Source organism: Fragaria vesca, linkage group LG1 (assembly GCF_000184155.1).
Source record: "Fragaria vesca subsp. vesca linkage group LG1, FraVesHawaii_1.0, whole genome shotgun sequence".
NCBI lineage: Eukaryota > Viridiplantae > Streptophyta > Magnoliopsida > Rosales > Rosaceae > Fragaria > Fragaria vesca.
The window spans coordinates 21557328-21571716 of NC_020491.1; the positions used below are offsets into that span (position 1 = coordinate 21557328).

General features: G+C 37.5%; 2 protein-coding genes across 4 annotated transcripts; both read left to right on the forward strand.

Annotated features, from left to right (window-relative positions):
• Positions 1–5105: 5105 nt before the first annotated feature.
• LOC101303847 (putative phosphatidylinositol N-acetylglucosaminyltransferase subunit C-like) lies at positions 5106–11150 on the forward strand. 3 transcript variants are annotated; one of them, XM_004288561.1, is made up of 3 exons: positions 5212–5313; positions 9255–9312; positions 9973–11150. In XM_004288561.1, the coding sequence occupies exon 3, from the start codon at positions 10087–10089 to the stop codon at positions 10996–10998; it is 912 nt and encodes a 303-aa protein (XP_004288609.1). In that variant the 5' UTR covers positions 5212–5313; positions 9255–9312; positions 9973–10086; the 3' UTR covers positions 10999–11150. The 3 variants fall into 3 exon arrangements, with proteins under 3 accessions (XP_004288610.1, XP_004288609.1, XP_004288611.1); XM_004288563.1 differs by having other exon boundaries at positions 5232–5313; positions 9225–9312; XM_004288562.1 differs by lacking the exon at positions 9255–9312 and having other exon boundaries at positions 5106–5313.
• Positions 6177–9330, forward strand: LOC101305803 (putative pentatricopeptide repeat-containing protein At5g08490-like). Its single transcript, XM_004289531.1, has one exon. It carries the CDS (start codon positions 6177–6179, stop codon positions 8826–8828), a length of 2652 nt encoding a protein of 883 aa, XP_004289579.1. The 3' UTR covers positions 8829–9330.
• Positions 11151–14389: the final 3239 nt, after the last annotated feature.

Below are 14389 nucleotides of genomic sequence, written 5' to 3' on the forward strand. Positions count from 1 at the left end.
AACTTAGTTTCTTTCTTAAATACTTTGTGGAGCGATTATAGAGGAAAGAGAGCTAAAAGCGGGCAATTAAGGCTTCATCTATGAAGTAGTGTTGTGGAGGATGGAGAATGATCATCCTATTTGTCAGGACCCATCCCGAATTTCATCCTGAAACCCGAGGTAAGTCCTGCGGGATCCACCTCCAAGGAAAATTTACCGAAAATTCGGCATAATCTACCTTGAATATGGACAACCCTTTCCTGAAAAATCCTAGATAGCACTTCTATTATCAATCATCCATCCTCAACTCCTGGAGCCTTCCTACTCCCCAAGTTCATCACATCTCCCAATATAACAACTTCTCATCTAAAATAATTCCACAACCAACAACAGACAATTAATAATTTACTGCTGGACTTTCAGAGCATATCTAAAGATGAACGAAAAACAATGAATTAAGAATGAGTGGAAGTAGCCTATGACTATGTCTCGACTCCATGTACGCTCGACCTCAATTGAACTTAGCCTGCAAACTGGGCATTTAAAACCAAATGGCCCAGGGGAAAGTAATTTAAAAACGTTAGAGTGAGTGGACAAAAATACATTAAATAATTTAACAAAACGTAAATTAAATACTTTTCCACATTTAATCTTTAAAACCTCGCTGCACGCAACTTTGATATAACATTTAACATTAAAACCAGGATTCCACAAAAAAATAGACAAACCAACCCCGCTGGTTAATTAAATACGGAAATCTCGTAAGTAGAGATAAACCAGTTCCGCTGGTTAATCAATTATGTAACTGAGAAAAATAAAATAAAGGGAAGAGTTATCACCATGTAGATGGAGCCTCCAAGGCTCGGGTCGATGCCTCACAGGCTATAATAGCGTTTCACGCTAAGCGCTCAACTCACATATGATGAGGACCGCTAATAAGGCTATAATAGCGTCCCACTTTAAGCGCTCAACTCCCATATGATGAGGACCGCTAATAAAAATAAATAATAATATCCGATCAGTGCCTCCCAGGCTATAATAGAGTCCCACGCTAAGCGCTCTACTCACCTATGGTGAGGACCACTAATAACGTTAGCTAGTGAATAAAATATAAGCGACCCTATATTATGGTGACTAAAAACATACGAAAACACTTAAATCCAATAAACTTCCTCAAGATCATACGAATGGTACGGTTCCCAACCGTACTTGGAAATTATCATAAGAAATTAAAATAAACTCAATGACTTGTCTCACACGTCAAAATATTCTCAAAACCATAATATAAGTGAGATTTAATTAACAAGTAAAAATCATAATTAATATCTCAATCCAAAATTCTCACTAAACATTCTCAAGGTCAAGATCAATATTCTACCAATAATTTCGAAAATTATAAATAGCAAACTACCGAAAATCCCATTTTCGAAAATCTTTTATAAATCTCAAAGTTCACCATTAAAACAATCACAATGAAATCCGGAATTTATAAAAATATTCAAACTCAAATATCAAATTAATAATCCGAGCTCAAATCCATAAATCATGACCAACCGTTAATCAATGCTTCAAACTTAAATAATTTCCAAGATCATCTCATAAGCCGAAATTATAATATAAGCTCAGAAAATAAAATAATAAATTAAAAAATCTTGCATGCATATTTATTTAAAATCAAAATGTCCACTCACAAATTTAGGCATAAGCCCGACGATATCCGAATTGCCACTCAAGCGAGGTTTCCTTCGTATCTTGGCACAATAACCATGCTTAGAACCAAACTTCAATTCCAGAAAATAAATACTTAAATATAAAAACCAAAACTCTTCCGCTTAACTCACTACCCTTACTAGGGTTAAGCTCACCGGATTTCCACCAAACTCCACCACAACCTTAGTTCATCAATTCTAACATTCTAGAATAAATACCAAGGAAATCCAACAACCGGATTTTCATTCTAACAACCGCCAAAATTCTCAATCTTTGAAAAATCCCATACCTAACCAAAACTCCTTCAAAAATTTCAAACTTCACATCATTAAACTCCTCTCATTAAAACAATCTCAAAAACATGAAAAAGTATAGCCGAACTCCGGCGACCTCCAATGGCTACCAAATTTTGACACAATCTTCCTCTCAACATTCCAAACAACTTTCATAACTACCACAAAATCCAATTCTAAGCCTAACTAGGGTAATCGAACCAAAACCTTAAATTGAGCCCTAGAACTTCAATTATACATTTCTCCTTACGAAGATCGAATTGAGCCTATTCCTTTTGAGGGATTACTAACCTTGATGAGAGCTACAAGATGAGCCAAGAATCACGAGCTATGGTGGTCAGAGGAGCGATTTCCGGAGAATGGACAGTCCGGCGTTTCGGGCAAGATTTCTCTCATCCGGCGGCGTCACAGACCCAGTCACCGGCCCAGGAAGGAAGAGGAGGCGATGGGCGTCCGAACGGGACCGGTCCGGCGATCTCTGGTGGCTAGACGGTGGCGGGCGAATGTAGTGAATCCGGCGGGTCGAGAAGATTCGAGAGAGAGGAGAGAGAAGGGGAGAGAGAGAGAGAGAGTGTGGGTGTTGGGCTTCTCCACATCCTACCTGGTCCAAACTTAAACACAAAAAAATAAAGCCTTAAAAATTTTACCCATTTACCAACTAATGTTTACCCCTTTTTATCTGATAACTTTTACATGTTATCTCCGATTTAAGCGTGTCATGTGTCCACGAACTCCGTTTAACATCCTCTACGACTTTCATAAAGAAAGTTTTCCCAAATTTTAGACCCAGGAAAAAGTCAACTTTTGGAGCCTTAAATAGTAAACGGTTACTCAAAACGGTAAAAGCCAAAGTAATACCAAAAGTAAATAACCGTAATTTAATTTAAGAACTGGGATGTGACACTATTTGTCACAAAGCTCAATAGAAGTTGAAGAAAACTCACGTGCAAGACATACCTCAAGAAGCAACGATTTGAAGTCTGAAAATGGCTTATTTTGTTTTGAGGATTTATTCCCTGTGGTTTTAATAGGATTTTATCAAGACATTTGTGAGAGCTATCATTGCTTGAAGACAAAGTTTCATACGAAGTTGGTTTTGGAACAGATTTTGGGTGCCGAATTGGTGGGCTTTTTGGAAGGCGTTTACGTGGATTTAAAGATCATTATTTGAAGAATATTGGGCATTAATTTCGTAGAAAATCACCTTGAGAATCAGGAACAAATTGCTTTATGAAATCAAATCCTAGTTGGAAAAGAAGTTGTATCCTTTTGTGATTATGTGAGTATTTCGTGGCAGCAACTGTAGAATCTCTTGGAGACCTATTAAGCACAATATAACGCAGGTTTGAAGGCTCTTTTCTCAGCCATTCGATCAAGATTTCATCTTTTCAATTGAAGGGCCAAGATCAACAAAAAAGGGGTGATTTCTCCTATAGATAGAGGCATTTCTCTATCACTTTGTCATCTAATTTGCCGCACCAATACTAAGAAGAATTCTCTCTCCATAGCCGTGCTCTGTCTCATAAATCCTTGGAATAGTTTTTTGTTTAGTTTCTTAGAATTAGGCGTGTGGCTCATCCCTAAAGCCTTCGCTTCTCTTGGCGTGATTTGATCTTTTTGAGGAACAAAACGTGTAAACGATGACTCTCTTATGTTATTTAATTCATTATTTTCACAAGTATTTTTCACTAGGACTCTAAGCACTTTTGTTTGTTCCTAAGCACGTTTTTGTGTCTCATGACATTTTAGCGTTACGAGTCTATTTTCTTATTAGTCTTTTTCTAGTTTTCTAGGTGGAATATTAGTTGTATAATCTATTTTCTATTAGATTGTAGGCTCACTTGTGAGCCGAAATGTAAATGAGGATACAACCCTCATACAAATCTTATGATCTTGCTTGGCCTCTATACGCATGGCAACGGATCGATTCGTATTATATCCTTTACTTGAATATAAATGACAAAATTGTCTTTGAGTTAAAAAAAAAAAGATAGAAATACTTCTTCCTCCTCCTCTTAGAGCATATTTAGTAATGCTAGACATTTTTGAGTTAAATTTTAGTCAAATTAGCTAAAATGTCATTTTAGCTATATTTTGGCTAACCAATTTAGAAATACGGCTGCAATACATCAACATTATTCTTCAAATAAAGATTAAATAGTTTAAATATATTTATATATCACGTAAAATATCTTAAAAGGAATGTATTAAATTATAGCTAGCCTCATCTGAGTCATCTCGCTCTTTATATTTAGCTAACGAAATAGCTAAAAGTAATAATAGCTAAACTTTGGTCTGCTGGAGTTCCGAAAATATAAAAAAAAGCTAAACACGCTCTTTAAAATAGCTAAAAGCTAAAATAGAGAGTCTGCTAAAGTTGCTCTTATATTTTGTTCTTCTCTTTTATCTCTACTTTAGTTTATAACAATAAATGTTGAACAATAATTCCATCGCATATTATGCTCCTGCCAGGGGAGGCGTAGGCCGTAGGGAGTTGGGAAGGCACGGGGAATTTAAGGGTCTAGTGAAGTAGAACAGGCTCATGTGAGTTGGTACTTGGTAGTATATTGACTTGGCTATTTGGCTTTGGAACCTTGGAAGCCCTTCTAGTGAGGACTCTTAAGTTGAGGATTTGGTGAGAACTTTTCGGTTTATGGTTTAAAAGACCCAATTTTTTATCACATTTTGACATCTTATTCGTTCAGTTTTTAGGTTTATATGAATAGATCATTTCTACAAATTTTCATCTAAATTGGTGTTCGTTAAGATAACAAACTAGATCAAATTAATGGACGAACCAAATCTGTCAAATATAAACCGTTCAAGTTCATAATTGATAAATCACACTTATGAATGTCTTAACAATTTTCAATATAGCTGAAAATTTGAAGAAATAATCTACTCATAAATATCTATAAACTGAACGGTCAAGATGTAGATATAAGATCGAAAGGTGGGATAAGCCGAAAAGTCCTCAACTTAAGAGTCCTCACTAGAAGGGCTTCTTTGGAACCTTGACCTTAGGTATATTTTTTGTTTGGGGGTATTTTGGTTATTTCGCTAATAAGAAAAGGTGTAATTGATTGATTTGATAAAAAATGGTACAAGCAAAACCAGTACACCGTCCCCCGACTTTGTGAAAAAGAGTTGAACCCTTGATCTTCTTCCTACTCCAAGCCCCCACAGGTGCTCTTACTACTTTTCTTATTGATGGAATCCAAGTGTGGGGAATCTTATTCAGTTCAATCTGAAATCGCCCACTCACTCTTTCTGTCTCTCTGAAGGCCACACATCCCCAAATCGCAGAGCTACAGCCCCAAATCGGAATCAGGTAATTCATTTCTTCTCGGGTTTTGAATTTAGTTTCAAACTCTCAGATGAACATACTAAATGATGAACGCTCCAAGTTTAGTTTATCTTTGATTCTCTTCTAAGAATATGGAGGAAAACGTGTTGTGTTTCATTTGTCAGTTCTGATAATGGTTATAAGATTGGTTGACAAAGGTGTTGGAAATGAATATTTTGTGGATCCTGGTTCTTTGCATTTAGATATTTGCTGCATTTCAATTGCATTTAGTGATATGTCCATTTATCCGAACTCTCCTTTGAACGGAACCCACTGTTCTTTTAGTTTTTTTTTTTTTTTTTTTTTTTGAATCTGTTTCCATTTTTAATGATTTGTCTGAGAAAATGTGAAATTCCTAAAGAAGGCAGAGGTATCTTTGTTGCTATTCATATGGCTTTTCTTTTGTTTGGCTTGGACTGACAAGCTTAAATAATTAGAGGAGTAAAGAGAAAAATAGTGAGAGAAAGAAAGGGCGAATAGGTGAGTAATTGGCTATTCTTCTCATTGTTCCAACCACTAAGTTTAGTCAAAAGCTGAGAGGTATTGAATTACAAATAATGTCATGTTTATTGAAAATAGGATCAAGCAAGGCCACTAAGAAGATTGTTGAGGAGAAGACAGGAAATATCTTAATGTAACTATTTCCGTCCTCAATTTCAGTCATCCTTTTCTGAGCAAAGAATTCAGTGTGGCCAGTATTTGGAAGGAGACTCTAGATTTTGTTAAGCGACATAAGAATGTGGTTCCGTACATGGACTCGGTGGAATTCTTTCAACTGGCTGTCCAATTTTATCTGAGATTTCTGAGTGGGAAGTTAGAAAGCTTAAGACTTCTTTAACTCGGTTATTATGCTGAGAAATTGTAATGATTCTAATATATTTTTGAAGTGTACAAGAGCTGCTTGTGGACACACGTCACGCAGTTCTCAAAAGTTTAAAAGGAGCTACCGCATAGATAACAGGCATAATGAAGTGTTACCTCTGCTCATTCGTGGTACTCAAAGTTCTGGTCAGTTTAATCCCCATTACCAGGAATTAGCAGCTCTTCTCAAATCCTGTGCTGCTCTCTTAGCAATAAATTCCGGAAAAGCACTTCATGGTTATGTTGTCAAGCATGGCGATCTTTCATGCCTCTCTGTCTCTAAAGCACTGCTCAATGTGTATGCCAAATGTGGTGCATCGGATGATTGCAAGACACTCTTTGGTCAAATGTGTTACCAAGATCCTGTCATTTGGAACATTGTCTTATCTGGATTTTCTGCATCTCGGAAGTACAATGGTGAGGTAATGAAGGTGTTTCATGAAATGCATGTTGTTGGGAAGGCTAAGCCTACTTCTGTTACCATTGCAATTGTTCTTCCTGTGTGTGCTCGAATTGGGGATTTAGATATGGGAAAGAGTGTGCACGCTTATGTGATGAAGTCTGGACTAGAAACAGATCTTCTTGTGGGAAATGCTCTTATATCTATGTATGCAAAATCTGGGCTAGTTTCTTATGATGCATATAATGTGTTCAAGAACATTGCTGACAAAGATGCCATTTCGTGGAATGCAATAATTGCAGGGTGTTCTGAGAATAGATTGATAAAGAAGGCATATGAATTGTTCAGATGGATGCTCAAAGGACCAGTGGACCTAAATTATGTAACTATTGCAACTATTCTTCCCATTTGTGCTTCTTTGGATAACAGCGTCTACTGGTCCGGGAGAGAGATTCATTGTTATGTTCTGCGCCGGAGTGAACTAGCAGCAGATGTCTCCGTCTGCAATGCTTTAGTAAGTTTTTATTTACTTGTTGGACAAATAGAAAAAGCAGAATCATTGTTCCAAAGGATGAAATCAAGAGATTTGGTTTCATGGAATGCAATTATTGCAGGATATGCATCAAATGGTGAGTGGTTGAAAGCATTGGACTTGTTTCACAAATTACTATCCTTACAGACGATGGGGCCAGACTCTGTAACTATTCTCAGTATTCTTCCTTCTTGTGCACATTTGAAGCTCTTGCATGTGGGAAGAAAGATCCATGGGTATGTTCTTCGACATCCTATGCTATATGAGTCTACAGCAGTTGGTAATGCCATTGTTAGTCTCTATGTGAAATGTGATAAAATTGAAGATGCTTTAGAGACATTTTTGATGATGTCTAGGAGGGATTTGATATCGTGGAATACCATGCTAGTTGCCTTTTCAGGTATTTGCTATTCTACCAAGTTTCTTAACTTATTAAACGAGCTGCTAAGGGAAGGAATGATACCGGACCATATAACCATCTTGACCATAATTCAGTTTTGTTCTGGAGTATGTAGAGTAGAAAAGGTTAAAGAAACACATAGCTATGCAATTAAGGCTGGGTTTTTGTTGGATGATATTGGAAATGCGATACTTGATGCATATGCCAAGTGTGGTAACATGGACTATGCATTCAAGATCTTTCAGAGTTTATCACAGAAAAAAAATTTAGCGACAAGCAATTCAATGATATCAGCTTATGTGAATTGTGGGTCTCATGATGATGCGCAAATGATACTTAACAGCATGTCTGAAACTGATCTCATCTCTTGGAATCTAATGGTCCAAGCTTATGCTGAAAATGGTTGTCCTGCTGAAGCTATTAATCTGTTTAATGAGTTACAAGCTCAAGGAATGAAGCCAGATGCAATGACCATTATGAGCCTCCTTCCTGTATCTGCTCAAATATCTTCAGTCCACTTGCTGAGGCAGTGTCATGGATATGTGGTGAGAGCTTTTCTTCCTGATGTTTACTTGACAGGAGCTCTGTTAGATATGTATGCGAAATGTGGTGCCATATTATATGCTTATAAGCTGTTCCAGTCCAGCCTGCATAAGGATCTGGTTATGTTTACAGCCATGATTGGTGGGTTTGCCATGCATGGTATGGGTGAGGAAGCACTCCGGATTTTCTCTCATATGCTTGAGTTGGGTATAAAGCCTGATAATGTTATCATTACTGCTGTATTATCTGCTTGCAGTCATGCTGGCCTTGTGAACGAAGGGCTGAAGATCTTTCATACAATAGAAGAGGTTTATGGGGTCAAACCTACCATGGAACAGTATGCTTGTGTGGTGGATCTCCTTGGCAGAGGTGGGCGCATTGATGATGCATTTTCTTTTGTGTCCAAGATGCCTATTGAAGCTAATGCTAACATATGGGGGACATTACTGGGTGCTTGTAGAACTCATCATATGGTGGACTTGGGTCGTGTTGTGGCAGGTCATCTGTTTGACATTGAAGCTGATAATATTGGGAACTACGTGGTGATGTCAAACTTATATGCATCAGAAGCTAGATGGGATGGGGTCATGGAGGTAAGGCAGCTTATGAGGATTAGAGACTTAAAAAAGCCAGCTGGATGCAGTTGGATAGAAGTGGAGAGGAGGACAAACCGTTTTATAGCTGGAGACTTGTCCCATCCACAGAGAAGTATTATTTACAGTACATTGAGTATACTGGACCAACAAACTAAGGAGCCAGTGTAATTACTGGACCAACAAATTAAGGAGCCAGTGTAATTAAGATCTGACACGTTGAACGCTTAAAATGTTTTTGATTCTAACATCGTGTTTGCTTTGCTGACTGCCCACTTAATTTTGATAAAACAACAAAGAAAGCAACCAAAATGTTTCCACATTCCTTTGATACTACTTGACTTTCTAACATTACGCTATGTCAAGACAGCAAGTAATTTTCATTATTGCATTTCATTATAAGTAATTTTGGTAATTATACTGCTCAATGTCTTCATATTCCACGTACAATATAATGCATGGAAAAGCTATTTATTTATATCTTTGAAACCTAAACCCCCATTTTATGCAAAACTAGAGTACATAAGTTTACGACATATTGACTGCAATTGCCCCGTGCTTGAGTAGTTAGGTGTTTGATATTTTCATTGATATCAGAAGGCAAAAGGCTGCAATGGTTCCCTGCGTCTGGAAGCTGGGAACGACACTGTGAACCGTATGTCTTCTGTCTACAGACTTCTTCATTTTCTTGACTTTAGCTTTTGGTTCATCTTTCTGTGGAATGCAGAGGCTAATTTCCATGTTGTGCACATAGTTGCGTATAGGTATCTGGTGTTTCTAATATGTAATTCAAACTTCTGATACATGCTTAACTTTCAAGGGTTCTTTATTTTTATTTTTTTTGGGGGTTATAATTTATGTATTTTGTGAATGCAAAATATTGAAATTTTTTCCTTTTAATATGTTGGGTTCCATGTTCTTCATGAGCTTGGTATTTGTTGTTTATTGTACATATATACTGTATGTGTGTATAATAATCATATATATCTATGTTTTGTATAGATAAATTCTAAATTGTCTTCTTATGATAGAGAAAAGAAAAAAAATGCTAGGTCTCGGTATTATATTGTACATTTTCATTTTCTTTTCCTTAGGTTCCCGAATAAATATGTTCTACATGATCAGAGCACCTAACCCACACTGATCTCAAGGGATGTCTGAAATCTTGTTGAAATACAATTTTAAATTAATGTTTGATGCAATTATTTTCATATAAATTTAGTGGCAAGATTATTTCTGAAGTCAATTGATTGTCTTTATTGGTAATTGATTTTTTTTTGTTTCTTCATTATCTGTTTTCCATATCATTGGACAGGTTGCAAACAACAGAGCAAAGCCTATTTCTTCTGGAAATCATTGGAAGTCCTTGTGAAGGTTAGATCTCACGTAACTAAAGAGGGTTTCATATTTGCTAAACAGTTGAGTTGGAATGGATAGCAGCATGGCTGAAAGCACACCTCCCACAAAGCCCAAATGGAAGAAAGTGGTTTATGGGGGGATGCAACCTGGTTTTGATGACAATCATTCAGATGAATCATTTCTTGAAGAAATGGTCACTAATGCCAATGTTGTTAAAAGGGACTTGCTAAAAGCGATGCAGGATTCAGTGTCCATCTCCCAATATTTGTGCATTGTAGCTCTAACTGGGTTGGTTTGGACCTACACCATCAGATCAACTCTTACTGAAAATTCACTTCTACTTCTTGATGTCACCCTTCTCGGGTTGGGCTTTCTTATTCTCCTTTTAACTCAAGAAATGTTATCCTTCAATCTTCTCTTGCATTACCTCCTCAATGTTTCCTTTTTCACCTCTGGCCTATATCTTTTGGCTCCTATCTATCAAACTCTTACAAGATCCATTAGCTCAGACTCCATATTGGCACTAACAGTTTCACTACTTCTGCTCCATCTTTTTTTCCATGACTACTTTGGATCCACTGTCAGAACAATTGGTGCTCTAAACAGTCCGACATTGACCAGTTGCATTTCTTTAAATGCTTCTATTGTGGCCTCAGTTTTTATTGCGTCCCGCCTACCATCAACTCTGCTTGTTTTTGCAATCATGCATTTCTCTTTGCAAGTTTTCCTTTTTGCTCCATTGGTTACTTACTGTATTAAAAAATATTCCTTTCGGTTGCACATGTGGTTTTCTCTTGGTCTGATGATTGCCACCTTGGCCTTTGTTTATACCTTGCACTTGTTTCTTTTTGTGATGTTCTTAGGGTTGTTGATTGTTGTATCAGTTGTCTGTCCATACTGCCTTATACAGATGCAGGAATACAAATTTGAGATCAATGGTCCCTGGGATGAGGCTAAGCTCTGTTTTGATATAATAGATTGAGAATTGAAGTACCCTCTGAATCTCTGATAGTTTCGGATATTTGAATATCTCTGTACAATGTCTTGCAAGTTTGATATAATATGAAATCTTCCCTGTATGTTGTACCTTATACCCAACATGTTTACTCATCAAAATTATTCTAGTGTTGTTTTTCTGTTTTGTTCTTTTTACTTTCCTTGCAATTACTAATACAAACAGGTAAATTAAGGGACTGTGAATTGGTCAAACTCAATAACTCATTCCTAATAGGGTGGTTTTATTTACTCCCTTGTTTTCTATCCACACACCCTGTCCCTGTGTAGGCTGTGTATGATGAGAGTGATTGAGAGTCAATAATGAAGCAAATTTAAGAGAGTAGTTTGTAAATTAATTAAATTAGAGTAAGAGAAAAAATAGATGTAGTATGTGAATATAGAGAACTGGTGTGTGAATATGTTGCATATTCTCAACTATATTAAATGAATTTTGGCTTAAATTTAGTTTACCTCAAACTTTATCATGTGGAAACTCTTTATTTTGGGAAAATGCCCTAATGCCCAAATATTTGAAAACTAAAACCCATTTCAATTAAAATCTTATCTTTGTGCCCATTTCAATGATTCTTGAGAAAAAGACTATAATACCCTGTGTAATTACACCACACAAATATTATATCTTTCTCCTTCAAATATTCCCGATCTGGTCTCTCTCTCTCTTTGTGTAGCCAAGTCAGCCGGAGATTTGCCGCCGTCCTCTTGCACCGACGAGCTAGTCCGGTTCTCGCCGTTTGCCTCTGCTACCTAGCTCCTCTTCCGTCTTCGTTTAGACTGGGTAGGAGTGCGTCGGGGTTGGGCTGGGTTCGTGTCGAGATTGATGATGGTGCTGCCGAGGCGTGCTTGGGGCTCAGCTGGAGTTCGATCTGGGCTGGATCGTGGCTGGGGAAGGGCGTTACTTGCTGACGTGCACCGGGGTCTGTGGAGGAGGCCGTTGGGGACTGCGACTCGTTCTCTTCGGTGGAGGAGGCCGTCGGGGACTGCAACTTGTTCTCTTCGGTGAAGGTGGGTGCCTAGAGAAGAAATCTGGGTGCCCAGTTCATGTCAGTTAGTTTTTATTTATTATTTTTATTTTTTATTTTTTTTATCTTTACATTTGAATATTAGGGTTAGTAAGTGATTATTAAGGATTGGTAAGTGATTATTGGGGCCAATAAGTTATTATTTGAGGTTTGTAACCTGATTATTGAGCGTCAATAAGTGATTATTGGGTAATTATTGGGTGTCAGTAACTGAAAACTAAATGATTACTGGGTGTCAGTAACTGAAAACTAAAAGTTATTGGGGGTCAGTAACTGGTTACTGGGTGTCAGTAATTAATCAATAACTGGTTACTAGGGGTTAGTAATTGGTTATTATGGGTCATTTACTGGTCAGTAACTGGTTATTGGGGGTCAGTAACTGGTTACAGAGGAAAATCCGGTGACCGGAATCCGGCGGTCGGGGAAATTTCGGTGACCGGAATCCGGCGGCCGGTGACCGGAGTCCGAGGTTCCGGCCAAGTATTTTCATGTTGAAGAGGTGGGGGCAAAATAGTCTTAAAATAATATGATTTGTTAAGACTTTAGTAAAGATTTATGCATTTGGGCTTAAAATAGTTAACTTATATTAGAATGGGCTAATGCAAAAGATTATCATTAAAATGGGAAATGAGAGGTTGGAATTAGTACTAAATAGGCATTTTTTGAAAGGAAATTAGGAGGTTCTAGTTCGACTTCCAAATTTACAATTTAGACCTCTATTACCTCCTATTTACTTTTTTAAACAATTTATTTATACAATCGGGTTATAGTTAAACCTCGATAAATGAATGTTTGATAAATGAAGGGAAATGAAATTTACACTTTTTAAATTGTAATCTACACTCCTTATTTTTTTTTTTGTTGGTCAAACCTTTCACTAGAAGACATAACTCGAGTTGGTAAAGACAAAATTTAAAGGGGGCGGATCCATGGCAACAAAATTATAATCAAAATATCATCCATTAGATCTAATAAAACTAACAGTTTAGATTAGTCATAAAACTAAATTCTTTTTTCTTTTCTTGTCATTTTCTTTAATTTAATTTATGAAATCTATCTAAATAAAAATTCATGATTACAATTCTCTATTTGAAATTGTAGGTTCTCTATTTGAAATTGTATGTTGTAAAGGTTGTCGAGTAGGAAAAGGATAAGATGAAAGCTTTCATGAAGTCTGCCGCTCGTCGTGAGGCTATGTTGGAAAAGAAATGTGGAAATCAACAAGGATTGATTCGAGCGCCCCATGTAGATCTGAAGGAATCAGAGAGGAAAGTTGAAGATTTGCGTGCAACAAATGTAGGGTTGGTTGATTCATTGGAAGAAGCGAGGTTTGAGGTGTTTATTGTGCAAAGTAGAGTGACCGCCCTATCACACTATGTGCTTTCTTTGAAGCATAGGGAGAATTTGGAGTCTATGATGCAAGCAGCGATTGATATATCGTGAAAATGTTAAGTATCACGAGTAGAAAGGACCAATGATGAATGTTCTTTGCAAATTCAAAAGGGAAGCCCAGCGTAATCAATATCATCTGTTTACAAGGCCTGTTGAAGGTTGACGATCCTGAAATGAAAAGGACGCTGGACTATTACTATAAAGAATCGAGCACTAAGGAATTAGATGTTGCATCTACGTCGAGCGACGAGAGTTATGAAAAAGTGGACTCCGAGTGATCGAGTGTTAGATATCGCTTGGACATATTAGCCTGACAAGGTTTTGTCTTTTGCATGTATTGTGAGGAATGCGATCCTTACGCTCTTATTGCCAATATTTCGTTTGGGCTTTTTGAATAGTAACAATGTATAATCAATGAATGAAGGGAAAATGCCCATTTAGTCAAAAACAATAAACACAAACCCCATTCCAATGAAAATCTTTTGTCCAAGCCCATTCCAATGAATTTAAACAATAAGACGTTTATATCCTTAGTAATCAAATACACCATATCTCTCTCCCTCTCTCTTATCCCGTCCCTCACTCTTCTCCATATCTAAAACTCTCTCTCTCTCCTCCCCCTCCCTCTCTCTCATCCCTCAGATCAAGAAGCCTCTTGCTGGTCTCGTCGCCGGCAGCGCTGGCACGGCGGTAGGAAACCCGACCGACATGGCTCTGTTCCCCTAGGTATTGTCCTCCTCCTCGATCCTCCGCCAACGGCGTCCGACGGAACTCTTCGATTTGGGATCGATCTATTGCTAGGGTTTCCATTGAGAGCAACAACCTCACTCTCCGCCTAGTCCGCCGCCGTCGTCAAGTCTCCCACCGGACATCCCTCCTCTTTTGGCTGCGACGTCATCTGCCTTTTTTCTTTTCTTTTTTTGGCTGTGTCCTCTCTTTTTTTTT

Bases quoted from the DNA above. Each gene is read 5' to 3' on its own strand.
- LOC101303847 (XM_004288562.1), top strand. From the start codon at position 10,087: ATGGATAGCAGCATGGCTGAAAGCACACCTCCCACAAAGCCCAAATGG.
- LOC101305803 (XM_004289531.1), top strand. From the start codon at position 6,177: ATGCTGAGAAATTGTAATGATTCTAATATATTTTTGAAGTGTACAAGA.